At 57.2% G+C, this 24,862-nt stretch overlaps 1 protein-coding gene across 4 annotated transcripts in view; it reads right to left on the bottom strand.

Moving 5' to 3' along the window:
* Nucleotides 1–22,421, bottom strand: part of LOC139009806 (B-cell lymphoma/leukemia 11B) — a 91,406-nt gene extending 68,985 nt beyond the window's left edge. For 2 of the 4 annotated variants that reach the window (XM_070413929.1, XM_070413921.1), the window contains exons 1-2: nucleotides 21,406–22,421; nucleotides 7,831–8,199 (exon numbers count right to left, since the gene is read on the bottom strand). In XM_070413929.1, the coding sequence (XP_070270030.1) occupies nucleotides 7,831–8,199; nucleotides 21,406–21,463 (427 nt within the window). In that variant the 5' untranslated portion in view covers nucleotides 21,464–22,421. The remainder of the gene's footprint in view (nucleotides 1–7,830; nucleotides 8,200–21,405) is intronic. The other 2 variants (XM_070413943.1, XM_070413937.1) reach the window with 1 other exon arrangement.
* Nucleotides 22,422–24,862: the final 2,441 nt, after the last annotated feature.

Genomic DNA, 24,862 nt, shown 5'->3' on the forward strand with positions numbered 1-24,862 from the left:
ATTCCTCCCAAAGAGTCTGCCCAGCTGGGAGCTGGAGAGAGAGAGACCCTGTTTAATCCTCTAGGACAATGGTTCTCAACCTGTGGGTCGCGACCCCTTTGGCGGTCGAACGACCCTTTCACAGGGGTCGCCTAAGACCATCCTGCATATCAGATATTTACCTGACGATGCATCACAGTAGCTACATTACAGTTATGAAGTAGCAACGAAAATAATTTTATGGTTGGGTCACAACATGAGGAACTGTATTTAAAGGGCCAGAAGGTTGAGAACCACTGCCCTAGGATCAGAGCTTTCCTGTCCAGCCGCCAATTTCTTCCGAGGAAACTTACTGAGCCCCACCTGTAACAAGTGAGGAGAGGGGGTGGGGCGGGGCCGCTGGGTGGGGAGGGGACCTAGGTGAGAAGCTGGGATGGAAGGCCCCACCCTCCCGCCAGGCCCTCACAGCTGTTGGAAACCACGGGTAATACCTTCTCACCCTTCAGCTCAGGAAGCTGGGGCCCAGGGAGGGGGCGGGTCTGCTCAAGGTCACAGCATGTCAGCCAGAGCAAGGACACCTTCCCCAGCCTAGGAGTCCAGGTTGCCTGCCCTCCCCGCACCCCACCCCACGCATCCCACACTCCCGCAGGAGTCAGCTCCTAACAAGATGGACTTTGCACAAACGGCGTCGACACGAAACCCACAGACGCGTGGAGGACAGGTGGAGGCCACGGTCCTGGCTCTTTCAACCCACGCTAGCCCCCAGGTCCCATCATGGCACGTCACCCACGGACTGGAAGCCACCCACAGCCTGGCTGGGAGCAGAGGGAGCCTGTGGCAGGGACAGTGACGGAACTGGAGGTGACCCAGCGACCACCCAGTGCTGCTCCGTGAAGGTCGTCAGCCAGAAGTCCGGAGCCTGGGTTCTGGGCTTACTCACAGGGTGATGGTGCAAGGGCTTCCCCTCCCTGTGACTCGGTTTCCTCGTCTCTAAAATGACAGTCATATCTGATTTACCACCTCTCTGGGGCGGAGAGAGGGTGGGAACGTAAGGTGAAATATGACCAGGGCAGCACCGCCTCACCACCGAGCAGAGCGTGACTGGAGAGTTTACACCCTGAGCCCCTGTTCCACCGGCTGTGTGACCTTGGGCAAGTGGCTTAACATCTCTGTGCTTCAGTTTTCAATTCTGCAAAGTGGGGCTGACACTTGCACCTACCCGTTGAGTTGTTAGGAGGATTAAGTTGACTAAGATTTGTCAAGCCCTCCAAACAGTGACTGGCTCACCGGAAGCTCTAAAAGCATGTGCTCCATTAAAAATCCTAATATGAGCCACTCAGTCTTTCTGTCTCCTCCGTGAAAAGATGAACCCAAGGGCGCAGGGCTGACAACCGGGCTGCCTTATTTCTAGGGCTTGCTGCATGGAGCCCGCTCCTAGCGGAGTCTAGAGCTGGTGAGTATGCATTCGTCAGGCATGAAAATTAGCAAAGGAAAAAAAAAAAGCTGTCAAATGCCTAATAAAAAACTTAAGTCAACTGCTAACTATTTACTGTCAAATAAAAACCCTAATAATAATAACAGTAACTAGGCTGTCGGTTATGTTCCGGCCACCGGAGCCCAGGCTCCTCCTCCTGCCTCCTCCCTCCCTCTTTCCTGACCCGGAGTGGGAGCCACCGACCTAAATCACAGATCCGAAGGCCCCAAACTTCAAAAGAAAAAAATGGCCCCGTAGCTGACCAGTACTTTTGTCTTCGTTTTCATTCAGTAAAGTTTCCCACAACAGCTCGGTGGACAGTCACATTCTGAGGCTGCTGACGCTGTTTGCACAGGCCACACAGCGGGTGCACCGCCTCCCGGGGAGGCCAGCCAGACAGCAATCCCTCGCTCCGGCTCCCGGTGAGGAAACCGGAGCTCGGCAAGGCGAAGAAATGCTTGGTCTCGAGCCACAGGGCTGGGCAGCCTGGTGTGGCAAAAGGCCACCTGTCCTGACTCAACAACCCTGGGGTCTGGACTCAGCCCTGCCAGGACCAGGGACACAAGCTCAAACAAGTCTCCCCGCAGGGAAGAACGGGAGGGGTGGTAATGAGGTCCTTCCGGGCGGGTCAGCAGGCCAGAACCCTGCTTTGCATCCCACTGGTGACTCAGTATCATTAACAACTGACGATCACGGGGACCGAGTATTTGCATCAACTGTCTAAATCACACCGACGAGAAGTCTGAAAGGTAAGAAGGGTGATCTCCATTTTACAGGCAACGGAGACTCGGAGAGCTGAAGATCAGACCAGTCACTGGCAAAACCAGAACCCCAGCCCAGGGCTGCCTGAATTCACATTCTACTGCTCTTCTTTCTGCCCCCACCTCTGCAAAGCCTTCACCAGGAAGTACGCAGACTGTGTGTGGGCCAGGGTCTCTGGGGAGCCTGAGGGCTCCTGGCCGTATGGGCAAGGATCACGCCTGGGACCAGCTACCAGGAGCACCTTGGATGGGGTCTAGAGGTAGTGCCTGCCTCCAATGGCTCTGCCGACCTCCCCCTAAAAGCTTCCATCCCTGTGTGATGCCAGGAAGCCAGGCTGACCCAAGTCTGATTCCACTTTGCTGTGTGACCTTGGGCAAGTCCCTTAACCTCTCTGAACCCCAGTTTAAAGTAGGGTTAGGAATGTCTAATTTCAAAGTGGGGTTACAGGTATCTGTTTCAGTGTTGCTAACTATTTCTACCCAAGAAAAGCATCTAGCCTAGTGTGGGTTACCAGGCAGGCCCCCTCCTCCCCTCCACCCACCAACCCTGCCCAAGCTCGGGGGGTAGGGGGGGCGGGGTGGGGCAGAGGGGGCAGTCAGCATTGCAGCCTGAGCCCAGGCCACGTCCCTCTGACAGAGCACTCCCCTCTTCCTTGGTGTAGACAGAGCTAATAATTAGCTGTCACGATTTAATAATAGAAAAAGATAATCCATGCCACAACACACATGGATTTAACCAATCTTAATTTGGAGGGGAAAATAACAACTCGAAATATATCAAATGCAAGTTTTTCAAGACAACCTGCAAGTGAGTTTATCTCGAGTTTCCAGCACAAGCAAGTTATTTCGTCTCTGCTACCGGCCAAGCTAATTTTTTTTCCCCCGCGCTTATTTTATTTATTTTTAAAAGTCTGAAACGAAGTCTCAGAGCGGCATGAAAATCCTCCAGCTGATGAGGCGCCCTTTTTCCCCAGTGCATTTTGTCCTGCAATGGGTCACCGGGACTCCAAACCGAACCCCCTGTCCGCGCCCTGCCTGCTGCCTGCACCGCCCTCCGCCCAGGCCCACCCTGGCCTTCGGGGTTCCGGGGGAAGACTTGTGGGCGGGCGGGGAACTGCCTGCAACCTCCAGCCCAGGGGGACCTGCCACCTCCTGTCACCCGCTGCCAGTCTCCTGCCTGTCTCCAGAAACCTGACATTTGGGGTCTGGGGGGAGGAGGAAGAGAAGGCAAAAGGCAAAGCTCTGAGTGACAGCTGACGGCTCATTCCTCCCGTTACAGCTTCGTTTGGTTGTGGAAGAGGGGAGAGCACGCTAGAACCCGTTACCTGTGATCAAGAGCCTCCCCTCCCGGGGCTGTGAGGTGGGAATTCTAAGGAGGGATCGCGAGGACATGGCTGAGAGAGCCACGGTACACATCCAAGACGTCCACTGAGGAGAGCAAACACCTCGTGCACCAAGCAGGGTCCACGCCCTCCCGAGCGTGGCTTTTTCAAAGCCTCCCCTTTTCCGTCGTCTACCGCCAGCTGGACGTGTGCTGGGAAGTAGGTGCAGACGTGGAAACTGAGGCCCAGAAAAGTGACTTGACTTTCCTGGGTCCAGCCAATGCCCAAGCGAGCCCTGGCTCCTTCGACCCCCGAGACCCTCCCAGGGCGGCACACCATGAGCGCCTCGCCCCAGGACAGCAGTGTGACCAGGACGGGGGCGGGCAGGGTGGGGACACATAGGACAGCACCACAGTGGTGCTGAAGTTGTTTCTGATGGCGGGATTCTAAGAACCCCAGGAAATGATGGGGCGGGGCAAGGGGAGGGTGCTCACATGTGTAGCACATGTCACTGAGAGTCACCATTACTGTCAGGTATGTCCCCAGATGCGGGCACTGCAGCTTAGCGAGGCCGGCAGGCAGCCGGGTGGCACACAGCTGGCCTGGGTGCTTTTCCAGGCAGCAGGCCACAAGCCCCACAGCCCCTTAAGCTCCCTTTCTCCTCACCCCTCCTCGAAACGCCCACCCCGGACAGCGGCTCAGGGACCCCTGCTCTGTGCAAACCCTGGAACCTCCTGCTGGCCCCTCCCAGGGTCTCATCTCCCCTTGACAGATGCACCCAGAGCTCCATCAGAAACCTCAGAGAGGCAGGGAGAGGCTGCAGGAAGGGATCTTAAGAAAGGGAAGAACTCCATCGGCTGGCGGGTACCAGCATCAGATGCCTTCCTCCGACTCGGACCTCTAAGCCAAGGTCCTTACCGTGACCAGCTTCACCTCTGTCCCCAGATGGGACACACGCACCACGGATCTCCTCGCCCAGAGTGGACGCTCAGGGAGCAGGGCCTGGGCCGGTAGCTCCACACATCAAGGGCAGGGACTTAACCGCCCGCACTCTGGCCACGTTCCCCACGCGGGAGAGAGCAGCAGCCCTGACGGCCATCCTCCCACACGCTCCGGACCCCTAGGACTCCACCACCGCGGGGAAGGGCAGTAGGCGCTCAGTTGCTGAATGAATGAACGGATGGATGGATGTTTGAATGAATGAATGCCCTCAAGAGACAAAGCTTCAGAAACTTCCTCCTGCCATTCGCCTATTTCTCTACCATTAAAAAAAATAATAATAATAAAAAGGAAGAGTAACGAATCCTTTCCTACCCATCCCCAGGATTACTGTCCAAGAAAGGGTGATCCCAAGTCCTGCCCTGGTACGATGACTGACAGAATCCCAACGTAGTTCTCACTGGGGATGCCCACAGGAGTGGAAGGGACCCCGAATAGTGACAAGCCAGCCCTGCCCATCCATTTCTGGATCACAGCTTCCGGAAGCACCTGGCAGCAAGGGGGACAACACGCAGACTGCCCCCCAGGAAAGTCACCACGCTCCTGGCCACCGCGAGCACCTCACCTCGGACACCAAGCCAGAGGCGAGGCCCCAAGAATGAACAGCCACCGGAGAGGCCTGGGCACGGCCAGCGGAGCCAGGGGCATGGGCAGCAGCTGGGCGGGGTTCCGGGAGCCTGGGGGCGGGGGGAGCAGCGCCTGTGGCTCCTGGCTCCCCTCTTAAAATCTAAAGGCTCAATTATCTCTGAGCAGCTTGCTTTACACATGAATTGACACATTTATTTTACAATAAATAACTGAAAGTTATCTGTGTTTCCTTTACTGTTAATCTACACAGAGAAATAATAAACAGTGCTTGTCGACAGAAATGCAACCGCTGCAGTCCTCAGAATTCAATTACGCTAAAATAATTAATGCTCCCACCATATTAAATTACTTTATACATTTGAGGCCCTGAAGTTTTATTCTCTAATCTTCCCTTTTTATTAAATAATAATAATAATAAAAAAAGAAGTTTGGTGCCAAAGTAGGAAGGGAAAAGGAGAAAAGGAGGGACAAGAGAGAGAAGAGCGAGGCGGGCTGTCGAATGGACGGCCGTCTCCGGCTGGCAGGGCACGGAGGCTGTTTTGTGCCCTTGATTAAAATACCACTTTAAATGCTCTGAACAGACCCATCTCTTTAGCGTTCTAAGGGATTGTTTCACACGTTTCTTCAGGAATGGAGAAAGCCATTCGTCCTGTTGCTGAACAGAAAAGGCCGAGAATACCTTTGGTCCCATAAAGCAGAAACACTGGAGACTGCTGCTGTATTACCACCTACAACCAAAGGAGGGGAGGGTGTAGGGGAGGGAGACACAGCGCCTTGGAGATTAGTGTGGCCTTTTATGAAATCATATTTAGTCGCTTTCTGAAACACACATACCCTCCGTGGTCGGCAGCCTCTCCCTGGAAAACACCTGCCACCTGAAATGCGGACTCAGAGGGCTTCTGGGAAAAGCAGGAAGCCGGTCCCCTGGGGAGCCCCCCGGGGGATCGGTGGGCACCGATGCCAGGTGCTTGTACCGCTGGGGAGAACAATCTTCACGCATCCGATTGAGAAAAGAAAGGGTGGGGACCTCAGCAGTACAGACAAAGGGACCCGGCACTGTTCTCAGACTTAGCACAGGACGCACCACTCAGATCTGCACGGAACTCGAAAGCTAGGGTCTCCGTGACCGTGGCCTGGGACATTTTCCTCAGCGCCCTTGGTGCCGTAGGAGCGTGGGAGCTCTCCTGCTGGGACACACACCCGAAGGCAAGGCCCACAGGCCAGTGTCCCCAGCGCAGACCACCACAGTCTCCCTGCAAGAGAGAGCTAGCTCACTGATCCCATTTTACAGATGGACAAAGTGAGGCCCACAATCACACGGCTGCTCCAGAGAAGCTGGGCTCGCTGTATTACCGTACCCACTGCCTCCTGGTGGCGGGGGGGATCTCTGCACACACACCCATCCATCTCACCTGTGGGCTTACCTGGCTCACCCTCCAAGGGGCACCAAAGCCTCAGTCCCTCCAACCTCCCCACTAGCTTCCATGACCAAAACACGGTGGAGACGGATCCGCACATTTTCCCAGCCGGCCACCCACACCTACTTGCACACAGCAGCACAGAGGGGACCGCCCCAAAGAAAAATTCCACCGGCAAAGCAGTCACGGAGCCGCTGCTCGTGTAATCCTCATGCAGGCTTGCCAGTGTCATCACTCCTGCTGACCGGTGGGGAAACTGAGGCAGGGGCCCAGGAGCGACTTGTCCAAAGCCAACCATCAGGATTCGAACCCTCATCTGCACCGAACCTGATGCCATATGGCTGTGGGACAGGCTGCCGCTCTCGGGGACACGGGCTGGCCAGAGCCCCGCTTTGTTCCCGGGGTCTCCTGGGCTCAGAAGGATGAACCAGAGCAAGCACTCTGGTTTGCACAGAGCCTGGGCCCCATGGAAGAGGATCTGGCAGGCCACGGCCAGGGCCTGGAGAGAGGGACTCATGCAAAACCACATGATGAGCAGACTGGCCGGAGACCACAAGCCCCATACCTGTTGCTCAGGCGGAAAGAACCAGTGGTCCAGGTGGCCAGCTCAGTCGGCGGACCAAAGGGCATGCCCAACCTCCCCGAGGGGCACAGTGCTCCAGCAAGTGCCCACAAGCCCTTCCCAGACCTACCCACGGGGACAAAGCAGTGGCGGAAGGAGCCTCTTTGCACAAATGGGAAACGGAGGCCAGAGAGAGGAGGGGGAGAAAAGGAGCGACCCCATTCCTAAGTGCCCTCCAGGGACCGCCCCCATGCAGCCCCCCCAGCTCACAACAACCCTAGGAAAGAGGTGTCACAGGCGCCATTTCACAGATGCGGACACGGATCAGGCCGAGTTGTGAAGCACAGACTCCAACCCAAGACTAGGGCTCCAAAGCCAGAGACGGAGCTATGCACCACCGCACCGTGAGGCCCAGCCAGACTGCCAGGCTCCCGTTCCGCACTCCTGGCCACCTGTACACGAGGCCATACCTGTGCCGTGCCCCCTTGTCCAAAGCAAAGCAACCATCAGCCAGTCAGGCCGCCCTGAACCCTGGGCCCGTCTCCTCCTGAGGGTCACCTGGACGGGGGGCCTTTGGAAAGGGCAAGCCCAGCGGGTGGCCCGGAGGCCATCCTGGGCAGCTCCCAGGCCATCCCGGCACCAACACCCGACACAGCCAGGGGTGAAGGTGGGCGTGGGACACGGGGGGTGGCTGGTGCGGCGGCCGGGCGAGCGCGACGTGCCATACCTGCCATGTTCTCCTGCTTGGGGCAAATGCCTTTCGTGGGCGAGAGCAGGTGGTCGTCTTCATCGGGGGTCACTTGTATCCCGATCTCCACCGGCTCGGACACTTTCCTGAGCTCGGAGCGTGAGGAGGGCGGCGGGCTGCCCTTGTCCAGGCCTTTGTCATAGCAGGTGCCCAGGCTGCCACCACACTGCTTCTTCTTGTGCTCTATAAAAACCAGGATGTCCCCCAGGGGGAAATTCATCTGACACTGTCCACAGGTGAGCAGGTCAGGGTCGGGGCCACCCACCAACAGCCCCAGGCCGCTGGGCTCCTCTATGTCCAGACCCTCGTCTTCTTCAAGGATGGCAGCCTCCACATGGTCAGCCTCCGCTGCAGAGAGAGAGGAGAGGGGGGCAGAGAAGACAGAGATGGGCTTAGGCAGTCACAAGCACCCAGCCTGCATTCCAACCCGTCCCCACCTGCAGGCAGGCCCCCTCCGCTGCGGGACGCCAGAGCTCGCCAGGTCCTCCCCCGAACTCCCGGAGGCAGGGGTACACCACCCCCAAGGTGGGCGGCCGATGGGCAAACTGAGGATCCGGGAGCAACGGCATGGCTCCCTGAGCTGGTGGCTTAAGCAGGGCTGACCTTACTGCTTCCTGGTGGATTCTCTGCCAACCCCCACCCCCACCCCACAGCGTCCGAACACACATGCTGGTTTCACAAGCCATTCAGCCATCCCAGATGGGGCACATGTCCCTCGAAATTTGCAACATCTGAGAGTCACCCGGGGATCTTGGAAAACCTTCCACGCCCAGGCCAAGGACCCTGGGAGCCAAACACCCGGTGGTGGCTGTGGTTGAAGCTCCCAGGTGATGCCGATGGGCAGCCAAGGCTGAGAGCCAGGAGCCAGAGCCCTCTGGCCCGGCGGGGGCTCTCCCTGCCGCCCCCCTGGCCTCCACCTTTCATTCATGGCTTCCCCATTCATGCGAGTCCGACTTGCATTCCTCTACCTGAGACCTGGCTGCACACCAGACGAGAAAACAGAAACGCAGGCGGCCGTCGGAGGCCCAGGCCCGCGTGCCCAGCAACAAGTGAGTGTCGGTTCCAAGAGAAATATCAAAAGGAAGAGCGGGGGCCGGGAAGGGAAGGGGCCCTGCGGGGCGGCGGCCGAGGGGCAGCAGGCTGTCCCCAGCAACCAGCACGTGTCAGGCCATCGCTCGGTAGGTTTCCCAGCACTCACCAGCCGCCCCTGTCCCGTCCATGTGCCTGTTGGGGTCACTCTCGCTCCCAGAAAAAGAAAAGGGGGAAAAATCCTTCGGATTCCAGAGGCATTTCTGGGCAGATGACAAACCACACTTTCAATGGGTTTCGTACATTTTCCCATTTCTTTAGCAGCCGATACACTTCCGTATTTTGTGTGTGTGTGTGTAAGGGGCATAGGACACAAATATTTTGAAACCAATAAATACCTCAGAAAGCGGCAACCCCCTCGGGGGACACTGGGAGACTGGGCAGCAGAAAAGGTGTCATAAATCAGGGACATGGACAGGGAGCTGCGCCCTCCCTCCGGGTCTGAGTGAATTCGAGGTGGAGATTTTTGAGAGCAAATGGCAGTGGTCGGGAAGATGGCACGAGTGTTGGGGTCCTCAGAGGTGGGACACCGGGGGGTGGGGGGGCAGGTACATGTTAAGCTGTGAGCTGTTTGAAAAGGATCGGGAAAACCGCAGGAGCACAGAGGGAAGGAAGAGAAGGGAGAAAACACATTCCGTGGCTGTGAAGTTATTGGCGGGCCCGAGCCAAAGAACAGATAATTTCAGGGAAAAATCCTGTGGCATCTCTCATCCTATACATAAATCACTGCTCTGTGTTTTCTGAACACAGGCTTCTTTCGGGGCCTGTGCGCGTCCGCGTGCAGGACTGAGTCCACGGTCGTCGGAACACGGCACGGAACACGTATGAAACATGAGTGTGTGGGTCCTCGAGTAGGTCCCGCTGAGAAGGGAGATGGGCGTCTGAGACCCCGCCTGGGGTTCTAGGAAAGCAGACTGAGCCTTCCATGAACTGAAAGTAGACACGCATTCGAAACGTGGCCCCACAGAAACACCCCGCAGATGAGGACATCTTAAACCTGCGCCTGCTTCCCTCCAACAGAAAGACCCTGGAAGGTACGAGAGGCACCTTTCACAACGCCGCCCCAGAAACCATTCATTACGCTTTGAGAAGAAAAGGGAGGTGACTTGGAAAGGAGCTGGAAGACAATGCTACGTAATTAATTTACCAATTGGTTTGATGAAAAGATGCCTTGCTCCAGTGAAAATGGAATTGCCACCCTCCCACCCCATGCGGTTCCGGGGGGGGGGGGGGGGGGGGTGCCTGGGTTCCCGTGAACCGTTCGTCAGGACGGAAAAAGGTAATTATTCGGAGCCTCTTTTCCCTTTAATGATCTAACATTGAGCAATACTGTTTGTATTGAAAAGCTCACACCTTTAATTACCAATTACATATACATAATTTCAGAGCCAAAGGAGAGGGCTGTGAAAACAGCTCTTTAGAAATATCAGGGCAGACTCTGCGCCATGTCTAGAGAAGGACTCTAATACATGGGAGGAGGGTGTCAAAATATTGTTTTGTTCAAAGAGAGAGAGGCACAAAGGAAATGATCTGAAAGAGGGAAAAAAGGACAAAATGAAATTGAGAATGCCAATGAAACGGGTGAGTTCGTGGTGGGCAGGGCGGGCGGCCCCTGTCCCCTGGCGAGAGGGCCTGCCCAGGCGGGCGGGCGCGCCGGCCTGTCACTCAGGCCATGTGCTAACAGTGAGCAAGGACGAAGGAGGCCGGTGCGCGTTCCCCAGCATCGCCAGGGGGCCAGGCGGGGCCTCCTGCTGTCCATGTCACCTCTGGTTTCCCTTCCTTGCTGTGTGCTTTGCTTTCATGAACTTTTTCAGCCTGGTCCCTGGCTCCCCTGTGCAGTTCTAGGAAGCACACGGCTCTCTCTCTCTCGCTCGCTCTCTCTGCTGGGGGGGGGGGGGGGGGGGGGGGGAGCTACATAATTTCAAATCCTGTTGTAATTCGAAAGAAACACGGGTTCATTTAAAAATTAGCAAGGGTCGCATGCGCTGTTTGCAAGCATGCTTCCCTCTCCCTCCCGTCTGTGTACCAGTTCTGTCTTCCTTGTCCTCCCCCGCCCCCGACTTTTTTTTTTTTGGTAACATCTGTAAGCCTTCCTGGACTGAGCGGTCTCTCTACCTTCCCCTTCCTCCTGCGCCAGCCCCGCCAGCCCTGGTCACTGAGTTTGAAAGTCTCCCACTCCATTCGCTGCACGGCAGTTCAAGGTTCCGCCTCCAGTCCCCTCACAGCCACAGACAGCCGGGCAGCCGGGCCCACTGGCGAGCCACAGACAGCTCTGAACCCATGCCCACCTCCTGACCCAGGGTCCAGCTCAGTGCCTCCAAGGGAGGCCAGGAGGCCAGGAAACACCCACCAGAAAGCCTCCCTCCCCCCACTTCCAGTGTTGAAAGTAAAACTCCAAGTGAAGAGGGCATTCACCCCGCCCGACAATGGGGTTCCCTCTCCCCGCCTCCTGGGGCGTGGGGCCTGCTGCAGGAGACACTTCCCAGGACCGTGGCAATGGCACCCCCAAACTGCTGAATGTTTGGGTCAGAGCGGGCAGACCAAGACGGCCTCCTGGGCCTTAAAACTTCACACCCAAGGCCTGGGAGACACCCCAACATCAGGCTGTGGTTTCATTTCCGCTGGCAGGCGGATACCAAGCTGGGTGTGCGGAGCGCATGTGTGCGTCCCTTCTCAGAACTGCATCACTGATGGGAGAAATAAAAGGAGAGAGAGGCACCTGGCCAGGCTTAGAGAAGGGCCGAGTGGGGCCGTGCCTGGCCCCTCGGAACCCTGCTTCCTCTGTCCCGCGGGCGCCCAGCCGCACAGCTGGGCACCGCCTCAGAGAACCAGCCTGTGCCTGGCAGGCAGAGCGGTCCCAACTGCCACCCAGAGACGAGAAAGCACCAGGAAAGATAAAAGACACCGTCAAACCAAGGCAACTTTTTGAATACCCGGGCCCTGCAGACCAGCCCCCTGCTTTGCTGGGCCCACCTGGGCCCCCGTGAAAGCAGAGGTGTGCCCTCCGGGGGACTGTGGGCTGTGCTGGGAAGCTCCCCGAGTCGGGCAGCCCTGGAAAACACTGCTGCTCTCGCTGTTGTGGGCCGAATAAGGTAGAGAGATTGCTACACTGTCTGATTCGTTAAGAGAGAGGGATGGATGCCCAGGGCGCTGTCCCAAAGGCACACGTTGGCCTGGGGTGGGTCCCGAAAGGTTAAATCCTAAAGTGCACGGCCAAACAGTACATATTTACAGACACACACACAGCACGTTCATCCTCTTTTACAACAAAACCACATTTTATTTACAAGGCAGGGCCTCCTCCCAGCTGGTGAATGCATTTAGAAGCAATGAAGCCAGGATTCACAAATAATAATGGACATTAAGTGCACGGGGGAAGCACTTGATCCTAAGACAAACTCTCCCGCGCCTCAGCTGGGCTGCGAAGGAATTTGGGCAGCAGACGGAAAGGGAAAGGCACGGTTAACTCGGGCCCAGCCAGGCCGCCTACAGGCCCCCAGCGGCTGCTCGGGCTTAGCCGGGCCTTACCTGGCCGGTGATCCGCCCCACGCAGGATCCCCTGGGTCCCGCCCACCGGGTGGGTCTCTAACAACTGCCCCTGCACCTGCCCTCCCAGGAATTCCAGCCGGAGAGGGAGAGGCGGGCGCCTGCGGTCCCAGGAGCACCTCTGCACACGCAGCACTGGGCTGCGTGCCCCTCACCCTGCAGTGATTCAAACCCAACCCTCTGCCTTCCATGGCTAAGCCACAATCCGGGAGGAACATACACAGAATTACTGTCTCAGGAATGGGGGGGGCGGACAGGGAAGGATGTGGGGGGAGGGGTGCAAGGATCTTAAAATCGTGTGCCACCCACGTCACCACCACCACCCTGCTGGGACCGGTGTTTACAAGGACCGTGCAGCATCCACCCAGCCAGCTCGGCACCCGGCACCCGACTGGAGGCTCCAACCTGCTCCCTGAGGCCCGCGCCCACTTGCGAATATCTGCGGAGGGGTCGCTTCTGTCCCTCCCGGGAACCTCCAGGGAGGGGCCCGGACTCCCGGCGACCACGCGGAAACCAACCGCCACGCGCACTCCGCGGAGCACAACACATTCTGAGCTGCCATCAATTTTTAATTTATTGGATCCAAGAGAAAATAACAACCTCGGCGAGGCGGGGAGGGGGGAGCAGGGGATGGGAGAGGGGAGGAATCCATTCTTGGTGAAGAACATGATCTGTGACTGGATGACGCTTTAAGGCGCAGCAAGAGGCTCGATGAAGTTCCCCCAACACAGGGCAGAGGGCCGGCCGGCAGCGGGGAGACCGGCCTGGCCAGTCACACGTTAGGAGGACTGTCCTCCCGGGGCCACGAAGGGTGAGGACAGATCCGAGGGTCGCCATCCAGGTCCCAGTGCATTTCCCCACCGAATTCCTGCAGCCAGCCGGGCTTGGGGCTGTTGCTGGACCCTGGGAGGGCACAGCGGCCGGGCCCCAGCAGGGCAGGTCACCCTGACGGACTCTCTCTGCTGACCACCCGCCCTCTTGCAGAGAAGCCTGAGGCAGCGCCTGTTCCAGGTGTGGCAGAGCAGGTGGCCCAGGCCCTGGGCCTCCCTGAGACCTCCCCAAAGGGGCCCCCTCCCTACTGCCCTCAAATTACTGGAGGGACCAGACCAGTGCACACTGGGACCCCCACCCCCACCCCTATGAGACCCTGTCTGCTCCACACCAACAGCATCTCAAACGGAAATTTTCAAAATTCTGACATCCGGGCAGAAGACGGAGAGGAGGCTGTCAGGACACAGCCTGATCTGCCATGTGGCTTTCCCTTCCAGGAAAATGACCAGGGGTCTGGCTGAGGGGGACGGGGAAGGCCTGGGCCTGGCCTGCATTCCGGAAGTCGGGAGTCCTCATCCAAGAGGTTTGGGGTGCAGGAAGAGCCTCAGCCACACAGCCAGGGGGCAGGTCCAGATGGGCTAGTGCGAGGAGGTGGGGAGGAGCCCTGCACACCCCCGCCTGGTGCCAGGACACTTCAGCGTATCCAAAACAGCTCCCGGAAATACCCTCCCTTGCTCTACAGACTTAGTCCGACCTTTCCCCTCCCCCCACCACACGCAGCTCTCCCGTGAACCCCCAGAGGCGTGAGGCCGGTCTCACACATCCAAAAGCAGAAAGAGGACCACAGGAATAAGGAAAACAGCGTCCAGGTATTCTCACAGATCCTGTCCATGACTACAAGGTTTCTGAAAAAAAGCCCAGTCCATGATACCAAAGAATGGAGTGACCTACGTTTTCATAAATAAAAGTCAGTTTAATTTAAAAAAAAAAAAAAAGAAAGACGTACCGCAATGTACAGAAATCCTCCTAACCACGTTCAGAAGATCCTGTAAAACTGCAAATGCCCTACATCTTCAGAGCCACAGCAGGGCTCACCAGGATGCGATAGAAAAGCATTGTTTGCAGCCAAATGACGAGGTTTGCTGCACTGAATGCTACGCTCTCCCAAAGGTGCTAAGCAGGAGAAAGAGGGGCCCCCCACCCAGGACAGGGGCTGCAAGCCGCCGGCAGCCGGAGGGCCTTCCGAGGGAGACCCCAAAATCGCAGGCACAGGCTGCTTTCCACACCTTCATGTCCAAGGTCGACACTGACAAGCCACCCCATCTTTTCCCTGAGCAGCACCTCCATTTCTGAAGCCCACGTGAGTCACAATAACATTGGCATTCAACTTTCTGCCGTGGGTTTTGTGTTGTTTTTTTTTTCCCCTGTGTTGTTTTAGTGGAGAACTCATTAGAACATGAACAAATGTATTTGTATTTCAGCAGTTCAGTGGAAGGGGGTCATAAAAAAGTTATGTAAAACAGAGAATTTTTTTTTTAAACTTTTAAGTCACTTAATTTTGTGTGATCTGGGCTTTCATGAGAGTAAAATAGCGCCGCCTCCCTAACCCAACACCCAAGCAGATTATCGGCTGCTTCAGAAAAAAAGGAAAAAGAAATTTTAAAAAGGCATGAATATCTTGAATTTCACCAACTACACAAAAGACCTGCATATGTCAAAATGCCGGACGAAAAGTCCCCGTGAAGGTAGCACCATTAATCAAGCCTCCGATCTGGTGTCACTTTTGCCAGTAAAAGAACGATGCTGTCCCCCCACCCCCACCCCCACCCCCATCGCCGGCTCCTGCGCGCGAAGTGTGTCCCCCGGCTTTCATGTGCCTCCAGATAGCCTGGTCTCGGCACTTCCCATCCTCGCCTTGGGAAAACCACTGCTCGGGGGAGGCAGTCCACACGCAGCTTGTCTCGGGGAGGGGAGAACGGGGGCAGATCTCAACGACGCTTGGCTCCCTGGGAAGGAGAGGTTTGTGGGAGTGGGGAGCACGGGGCGGGGGCAGACACAGGACACACGGGACTCCAGACCCGATCGTCGTTACATTAAAGAATGCTCCGGAGTGACAAAGCCATTCCCGGAGCAGCTGGGTGACACAGACGCATCGCCGGCATTCTCCTGTGCCCTCACCCCATTAAAAAAACATGGCAGCGTCCCTCCAGCTCACACCCCCTCCAGAGGAGCCTGCTCAGTGGCAGCAATAACTTGACCGTGTGGCACAGGGCAGCGTCCCCAAAGCGTATTTCTTCTCCCTTGTCCTCCCAAATGTGGCACCGCATTCAACCGAGCGGCCAAGTCCTTGGAGAGTTTCAGCTAAAGGCAGGACCCAACCGGGCAGCCAAGGGGAGCCTTCCTGGAGCCGCAGGAGCCGCAGGAGACAGTCCCCAAAAGTCAAGAACCTCATCTTCACCCTCCCCCATAGACACATATTTTTTTTTTCAAGCTTTGCCATATCTGTGGTCTGTACTGAGTTACAGCTTGTGAAACACCCCCAAGTTCCAAGGCACAGGATTGGGGATTTCTACAGCGAATGTTTTTAACGGTTTCTGCAGGCCAGAGGCCACTGCCCAGCCCCAGGCGGCCAGGTGACGGGGCCGCTTCATGTCTGAGTTGTCAGATAAGCCCGCTGCTGCGCTATGCTTACCACCGGCTCGACTCAAACATTAAACGAAGTAGAGAAATCATCAGATAAATTGCCGGCCCTCTGCGCGGAAGAGGGAAGGCTCCTCCGGCTGATGACAGCGCTCGGCTTTTGTCTGACCTAATTTATTTCTCTTTCAGGTTCGCATAAAGCACACTTTCCTGTCGCAGGCCAACCTCTTCTGCCCAGATACTGAACTCAGGCACAAGACTCGGGGTGAACTGTGCTGCCTCCAGATTTCTTCAACTTGAAGACGAAGCCATCATAGATGCAGAAATGCTGTGATCAAAAGCACACACACACACACACACACACACGCACACACATTCCCCAGCACCAGACCGCACATGAAGGGAGACATGGTCCCTTTAAAAGCCATCCATTGCGAGCCCCGTTTGGGGTGAAAGGGGTTCGCAACGTGGGGTCTAGCAAGCATACCCTCCTTCCGAACAAAGTTTCACTCGTTATTTGAGTTGGCATTTTATTTCTTTGGGGAATGATGCCCTGTCCCTTAGGACAGTGGGAACAGAACCTAACGAATGGAATTGAGAGTCCAAGTGTTATAAAACCTGAGCTAAAAGGACTTCCACTCATCAAGCCGTTTTAGGTACACGACTCCCCAAAGCAGTGGTTCTCAGCTGACCCCCGCCTCTGTGACCTGCAGCCTAGGAAGGGACAGCGTGATGCACACTCCTCCCAGACCCCCCTCCCCCCGCGTCAGGCATGCCTCGGAGCCGAGGGGGATTCTCAGAAAAGTCAAGACCACAGACCAGTCTGTTTGTTTTTAAAAAAAAAAAAAAGAAAGAAAATAAAATTGCCCCCACCTGCCAAGGGAGGGCTTGTAAATCAATGCTGATCGCTTGGAAATAGATTTCTCAAACTTATACTCTCATTCTGCCCGGCCCAAATCTCTGCAGGAAAATCAATATTACAACTTCACACTTAAGGCATTTTTGCAGCCACGTAAAGGGCCCCGAGCCGCCTAAGGAAGCCCATTCCTCGCCATTGTAGCCAAGGCGCCCAGACATGACACGGGCGCCGAGCGCCCCCTAGCTGCCTAGTGGCGCCACGAGCGTCTCGGCGCCTCAGGCTTGTCATCCATCCACCAGAAGCCAATGCAACTGAAAGTTTATTTTGGAAAGTCTTTTATCACAACAAGCACCAGAGATCGCAAAGCGATGGAGAAGGGAGATGAAAAGGGAAAGGGGACGGCTGGTGCAAGCCGTGTTCTCAGCGAAAAGGCCGTGCCAAGAGCCCCACTCTGATAAGACGCTGGAAACCGGTGCACTCCACAGTCGGAAACGGATATCTCTGTGTAAAGGGGCCGTTTGGCCTGCTCCATCTCACGGAGACATTATGCTAATTATTGTCAAAGGCATCCGCAGCTGGCCATTGCACAGTGGTCAGCAGAGCCTCGCGTCCACCCCTCGGCCCTCAGCTTCCCTCCCTGTTCCTGAGGCCGGGTTCACCAGAGCGAACTGCATTCACTCCAGCAGTTGAGAAATGACTCGTTTTCTGTTATGAAATATTTTGAAGGCCAGACAAAAATCACCAAGGCCAGAGCACAGGCAGATAGCGACTTCTTTCCCTCCAAAAAGAAAAAGAAATAGGCATCTGTACATAATATTCGGGGGGGGGGGGGAGAAAACCTTTAAAAATATTAGGGATTGTTAAAATATGCTCACGGCTGTTTTCGCTCAGGTGTGAATTACAAATGAATAAAATCAGCCCGGCATCACACCTTTGACGAACACATTTTATTCTCCCGTGGAATCAGAGCAGCTGACTTATATCACACTTCTAATGATATGGGGTTTCCTTCTGTACAGAAGGGAGAGAGACTTCACTCCCCCTACCAGCTACCCCCCCCCCCGAAAAAAAAGAAGGGCCTATAGCTTATGATATTGATCAGAGGCCCAATTTTGAAAGACCGGCGGACAACTGGAGATGTACGACCATACCCTGGAGGGTTACGATCCCGGTAAGCACCGCCACCTTCCACACAGACAGCTACAGCAACGCCTAATGCCAAGGCACCCGTGGAACTCACACGGCCGAACTTCGGAGTCAAATCTTGGGTCTCTAGTTGTTTCACAAAATCATGAATTCTCGTGGAAAATGGCTCATCTCCCACAGAAACCTGTTGGTGGGCTGTTGAGATCGCCCCTTTCCTGGGGTGATGTGATGCACCGCGGGCATCTCAGTTTCTTGGGAAACCTCAACTCCTCATGGACGGGTGCTCGTGCCCTGCCTCTCACCCTGGGTGGCACCACAGGCTCAAGGCCCTTCCTCGGCCTGCTCACCCCGGCGCTGTTTCTGGAACCCTCTTCACTATTGTCACTGCGTTGTTTTGCGTTTGTTTTTAGATTAATCGCTGTGTCTGTCCTCGGGTTTGAAAAGCCATCTCCATCTGGGTCAAACATTTTGAAACAAACCAGAAGCCCAGGTTTTCATCCCCAGCTGTCTCCCGCACTCCTCATACCTCCCTCCGCTTCTCCCGGGTCCTGTCTGCAAATGTAACCAGCTCATCATGGAGCCCTTCGATTCCCCCCGCCCCCCCCCCACACACACCCCAAGGTTATCCAGGCTCTTTCTGTGCTCTCGGTGTTTCCCAGACCATCAGTTCTTCCTAGGCTGCATCATCCCTGAAGAACCCACGGCTGCTGCTCCCCAGGCCGGCCGGCTGCCCCCCAACCGAAGCTGTACCACGCTGTAAGTGGTTCCTTTCACATTTAAAATCTAAAATGTGAACTCCAGGTGGGGGCTGTGACAGCACCCATTTTGCTGGCCAGGGCTCCAGCGCACCTCCCGGCCATGCCCCCAGCATCGTGGAGGGACACAGGCACAGACCGGTGCAGCCTAAACTGCACCCAGTTCTGGCCTTTCCCCAGCCTGGACTCCCACCTCCCGGTGACACAGGACAGACAGAAAAGCCAGCTGCTTGTGGATAATAAATAGCCTTGTCTGCAAACTGGTTGGGCCACTCTCCCCGCTTAAACCCCTGCACATGCTTTGGACGCCCTGTGCCCTGAGAGGCAGGCGGGATACCCTTTGCCCTCTCGCCACCTCGTCCCCACCTCCCTCCTCCTTTTCCCTCCCTGCCATGGCTCCCTAGCTGGCTTTCCTCAGCACCGCTCTGAGCAAGGCTAAGAGAGACTCAGAACAAATGAAACATGGAAGGATGTCGCACCAGGCACCCCTGGGCCCCCTCACCCAGCTGCCTTCCGTCCTCCTGGTCCAGGCTTTCTCCCCAAAGCCCAGGAATGCCAGAAAGGGAGCCAGCAAAAGCCAAGCAAACCTACCTGCTTCTTCCCCCTGACACACAACTGCAAACACGCCCGGCTGCTTTTTTGAAGCTGCTAGCTTAGCAATGCACCCCCACGACTCCCCCTTTCCCAGACCCCCCACCCCAACTTTCCCCTCCTCAAAAACAACTCTTGCCATTATTCAGAAGCTGTGTGGGGCAACTTGCCTCCTGGAGAGATTAGGCATCTGCAAGTACAGACATTCTAACCACCACTCCACTATCTGTCTAAAGGTGGGGGGTCAGGGTGAGAAGCAATTGATTATCCGTAAAGGGCACAATGTCAACTGGCAAAAAGGAGGATCTGGGTCAAGCCAGGCTCAAATCTGGTTGCAAAACATTTTGTTTTAAATGCAACCGGGAAGTCCTCTTTCAGGTTAGAATGGTGCAAAATAAAAGAGACGTCCTCGTCCTTCCCTCCAAAGGCACCCCTCTCCCAAGGCGAACCCCACATTGATACCTATTACCTTCCACCCCCCAAAAAAAAAAATAAGAATCCACAAATTCTTACTAAGGTATCTGCTGTAACAAAGGAGCGACGGCAGCAGCAACTGCTCCGAGCAGATGGCTCCTATGCTGGGTATTCAGGGGAGGGAGAACCCCTTTATATATATTTATTTATTTATTTATTTAAATTTTTTAAAATATAACATAAATATTCGGCTCTCCGCTGCCCTGCAGCCAGTCCTCCGCGGCCGCGGCGGCGACTGGGCGCGCAGTCGTCTCCAGCTCCACGCGGGCAGCCCGAGGAGCGAGGCGCCCGGAGGATTTCAGGAACACAACCTGCCCTCGGTCTCGATGGCACCCAGAGGATGTTTTATTTCTATTGCAATATAATTTTAAATATATATATATACATATATCAACGGCGACCCGGGCACCGCAAGAGAAAGGACCGCAGGAGAACGTTCCCGCGCCGCGAAGCAGCGGCCGGCCGGGCCGGGAGCGCTGCAGCCGACCTTCCCCGTGCAACTGCGCGGGCACCCGGGGCGAGCTCCGCGGCAAAGCCGGCACCTGGCCCGCTCGCGCCCGCCTTCTCCTTCTCCCAATGAGCCCAACTGGGCGCTGGGAGCTGCCGCCGCTCTGCCCGCTGCCTGACTCTGTCCGCCGCGCCATTGGCTTGAAATCCACAGGATTTCAGCCCATGGCTTCCCCCTGCGACCTGCCTTGTTTATTTAGATAGAGAAGATGAAAGATGCTGGATAGAAGGATGGGTAAGAGATTGATAGGTCTCCTTTTCTTCTTTTTTTTCTTTCTCTTTCTCTCTCTCTCTTTTTTTTTTTTTACTACTAATTTACAAGCACATCCCTCGCTTCCCACTCCTAGCTGACAATCTTTGCCCCCCCCCCCCACCACCACCACCACCCCGTGGCGGGGATTTTTCATCAACCCCCCCCCCTCAATCGCCCCCACCCCCACCTTTTTTTGGGAGTGGGGGAAAGAAGAGAAGATCATCCCAGGAGACTGCGGAGGTGGGGAGATAGGGGTGGGGGTGCAGGAGCCGGCAAACAGCCGCGCAGCTGGATTCTTTTGCAAATAGCGAGAGGAGGGGTGAGAACGGCGGCTTCGGAATCCGAAGACCAGCGTGGCCGGAGCCCTGCCGGGCTGGGTGCAGCGACCCGGGCCTCGGAGCCGGCGGCCGCCGACCGACCCGCGTCTCCCCCAGTCCAGAGCGCACCCCGCTCTCCTCCGCCCGCGCCGTCAGCGCGGACCCACGCGCTCGCCAACTTTTCCCCACTTCCCAGCTCCCCCTCCCCCTCCTCTCCCCTAGCCCCCTCCCCCTCCTTTCCAAACCCCGCCACCAGCGCCGCCGCCGCCACACACGCCGCTCGGAGGGGCGAGCGTCCAGCCCGGCTCCGCGCGCACACACACACACCTCCTCCAGCCTGCGCGCCCCCTCCCCGGCCCAGCACCCGCTACGCAGGCCCCAGAGCCCGGGGCGCGTCTGACTGCGCAGCGCCCCGGCTCCCCGGGCTGCAAAGAAACTTTCCTATGGACCCCCGCCCCCCACCACGCTCCGGGCCGACGCCGCTGCCTCTGCGAGCTCGCGGGCCGCCTGGGCGCCCGGCCCGGCTGCACCCGGCTCGGCGTCCCCAGCCCCGGGCGCCCGGAGCCCCATCCTCCGGCCCCTCGCGCGCACGCCGCAGACACTTACGGGTGATGAGCTCCCTCTGGGACAAGTGCTGCGGGTTGCCCTGTTTGCGGCGGGACATTGCCCCGGCATCTATTCTGGCATCGCCCGGAGAGCTGCTCTGATGAGGGGAGCCGGGGAGGGGGTCTGAGCTGCTGCTGCCGCCGTCGCCGCTGCCGCTGCCGCCGCCGCTGCCGCCGCCGCCGCGCCTCCTCCTCTGCCCGGGTTGGTGTTTTGGTTTTTGCCCCCTTCCTCTCTTGCCCTCTCTTCCTCCTCTTCCTCTTTATTTTGCTCTTTCTTCTATGCTGTTTTTTGTTTTGTTTGCAAAAAGAAAAAGAGAAGAAAAACCTCGATAGGAGAAAGAGGCAAAAAAAAAAAAAAAATCTGCTGTTGCTTGCCGGGGACTGGCTGGTTTCCTTAAAAATATATTCTTTAGAAGAAAAAGAAAATCCTTTGCACTTCTTCCAACTGCTTGGCCTCCTGGACTTCAGATGTCTTCTTGGACTTAAACCGGATTTTGCACCGGCTCCTGACACTTTTTCTTTCAGGGTCTGGTAGGTGGAAAGCGCACTTCTACCAGGAGAGGGGGGAAGAAAAAAAATGCAAACAAATAAAAAAAAAAGAAGAAGAAAAAGAAAAAAAAAGGAAAGAAAACTTGGGGACTTGTCGCTACCCCCCTCACCCCGCCCCCTCAAAAATCCCAAAGCAATGCAAAACTGCCCGGGTTCGGTTGTTTCTGGATTTTCTGCGGGCTGCCTGGTTTTTTCTCGGAGACTGACCCTTCCGAGGTTCAGGGGGGACTCCGGGAGCGGCTCCTTCCCAGTTCACCTGGCTGGCTGGCGCCGGCCGAGAGGCTGCCGGGTCCCCGCGAGCGCTCCCCGGCGCTCCCCTGGCGCCGCGGGCCCGGGGGGAGCTGGGCTGCGGGGCGGCTCGCCCAGTGCGCCTGGGTCGGTGCGGGCGCGGACTGGGAGCTATAGATTGCAACGTGAAGATGGCGGAGTCCGGGTTCTCTGGGAGCTCTCGGTCTCTCTATGGCTGGGGCTGCCTCTGTACAATGGGATAAAATTCAAGTTCAAGTGCGGACGTGACGTTTAATCTGCACTAGAGAGACAAAAAGACCCAGAGAGTCGGAGCACTGGGGGCGACTAGCGGTGGCTTTTTAACATTGTACCCTGTAAGAGAACAAGAAAGCACACCATTCTCTCTCTCTCTCTCTCTCTCTCTCTCTCTCTCTCTCTCTCTCTCTCTCTCGTGCACACCCACAGTCCAGGCCGGCCACACGTGCAAACGGCTTGTTTGGTCAGGACCCTCCTCCCCTTGCACTGGGAGCGCAAAGCGGGGAGGGGGGGACGATGGGCAGGATATTTTTTAATAAAATTTTAAAATCCTCTTGTCCCTCCTCCCCTCCAGGGAGCAGGACCCCCTGAGAAGGGGGGGGGGGGGGTGCAGTGTGTGTGGAAGTTGAATCAAGGCCAGTCCCCACGGGCACGCACCCACACCCACGGAAAGTTCTTGGAGAGTTGGGGTGGGCCCCGCGACTTGGGGTGATGGTCAATTGCTTCCTCTCCCTGGAAAAGAGCTTGGTTGTTTTTACTTTTTATTTTATTGGGGGACTGGGGTCAAACTTCCAAAAAAAGTGTCTCCATGTAAGTCCTGATATCCTGTCCAGCGAAGTGGACAAAATAAGAGCTACTAAGAGAAGACAGTTAAGAACATACTGGGGGGAAGTGGGGGCGGGGGAGGAACCTGAGACCTGGTTTGAGTCTCATTCTGGAAATAGTATTCACCCGAATCCGTGTGCTCCTACCACCTCGCCCCTTTAACTCCCCCCTCCAAGGCCAGGGTCTGTGGGAAGTGTGGGAGTACCTGGGCATGGGGTGCGCCACGTGGGACAGGAACTTGTGCGTGCTGACCCAGAAGTAGGTGTGGCCGGATCTCCAAAGACACTCGGGTTCCCCAGTTCCCGGCCCCCCCCCCAATTCCTGCCACCTGCAGAAAAGCTGCCCCCAACCCACTGCTCCTCGCCCAGGCCCAGGGCAGGACCTGAAACACCCCCCCCCCCCTCCCCCCCCTCCGGCAGACTGGGAAGACAGCTGTCTGGTCACCCGCCGGCGAGGACAAGGGGGGTGGGGGAGGAGGGTTTGACCGCGGCCCGGGGACCAGGCCAGGCCATGATCCTGTGGACACCCGCTTTTCTGCCCAGGCGGCGGCTAACTTCGTCTATTTGATGACCTGAGCTCCTGGGCTGGGCGGGCCACGCGGCTGCAGCGCTCTCCCTTCTCAGGGTTTCTCTCGTCCGGGCCAGGAGGCGGCCTGGGCGGGTCGGGGCCTGGCTCGGGGCTGGGCTTGGCAGGCTAGCCGAGCTGCACCCACCCCACCCCGCCCCCAGGCGCGGCTCGGGCGGTTCAGCGGAGCGAGGGGCTGGGCTGGGGCGCCTCCGGGCGCGCCGCCTCCCTCGGGGCCTGTGCCTTTGGGGGCATGCCGGCTTTAGTTCGTCCCCAGGTCTCGGGTGGGCGACGGTACCAAACACTTAACCGAGCGCAGCGCCCATTAGCGAGGATAGAAAGAGCTCCCTGCCCAAACCACCCGCCCCCCAAAATAATAACAATAAAATGTGCCCTAGCATGTAGTTTTTCCGATGGGCTGCGGGGTCGCCGGCCGAGCGGGTGCAGGGGGATAGGGAGGGGCGAGTCTGCATTCCCCACCCCCACCCCAGGACTACGCGCAGCTGCCCACCACCCGCAACCCACACCCCACCTCCACGTGGTCCAAAGTCTAGAAGCGCCTCCCTCTCCTCGCATGCCGCCCTGCAGCGGAAAACCTTCCAAAGAAGTGGCCTAAGTAAGAAAAAATGCCCACACGCACCTTTAATAAACTTAAGAAAACCATAAACCGGCCATTCTAACTCGCCCAGATTCTTAAGTGCGGGGAAGCCGTACGCTCCCTTTCTGAGAACTGGCACTGTGAAGTCCAGGAGAGGTTAGCGTCTTGCCCAAGGTCACTCCGCGCATGGGGCAGGTCTCCACTCAAACCGCCTCGGCGTGCCTGCCGCCCGCGCCGCCTGCGCTCGGCGCCCGAAATCCCGACCGTCCACCCTCGCCCTCCGGGGGCTGGTGACCAGGAAGGGGAATGGGGCAGCCCCTTCAAGAAAGAGGCCCCTACGGGGACTGCGCGGGGCGCTCAGGGGCCTCAGCTGCAGCTGCCACCTCCGGCGCGCGAGGTCTGGGGAAGGGGCACCCTCCGCCCCACCCCCGGCAGGAAGTAGCGGGCAGGGGGCGGCACGGGCAGCGGCTGACAGAGGAGCGCTTCCTCATTGGCCCCGCGCTGCCCCGACGGCGGGAAGAGGGACGCGCGGGCGGGCCGGCGCAGGGCCGGACACGCCACCGCCCGCCGGCGCGCTCCACCTCGCCGTGGCCGGGGAGTGGAGGCGCTGGCCCCTTTGCCCTCCTCCTCCTCCTTCTCCTCCTCCTCCTCCTCCTCC

The sequence above is a fragment of the Myotis yumanensis genome, unplaced genomic scaffold (assembly GCF_028538775.1).
Source record: "Myotis yumanensis isolate MYYU_CA2020_CCGP unplaced genomic scaffold, mMyoYum1.0.hap1 SCAF_1, whole genome shotgun sequence".
In the NCBI taxonomy this organism is placed as follows: Eukaryota; Metazoa; Chordata; class Mammalia; order Chiroptera; family Vespertilionidae; genus Myotis; species Myotis yumanensis.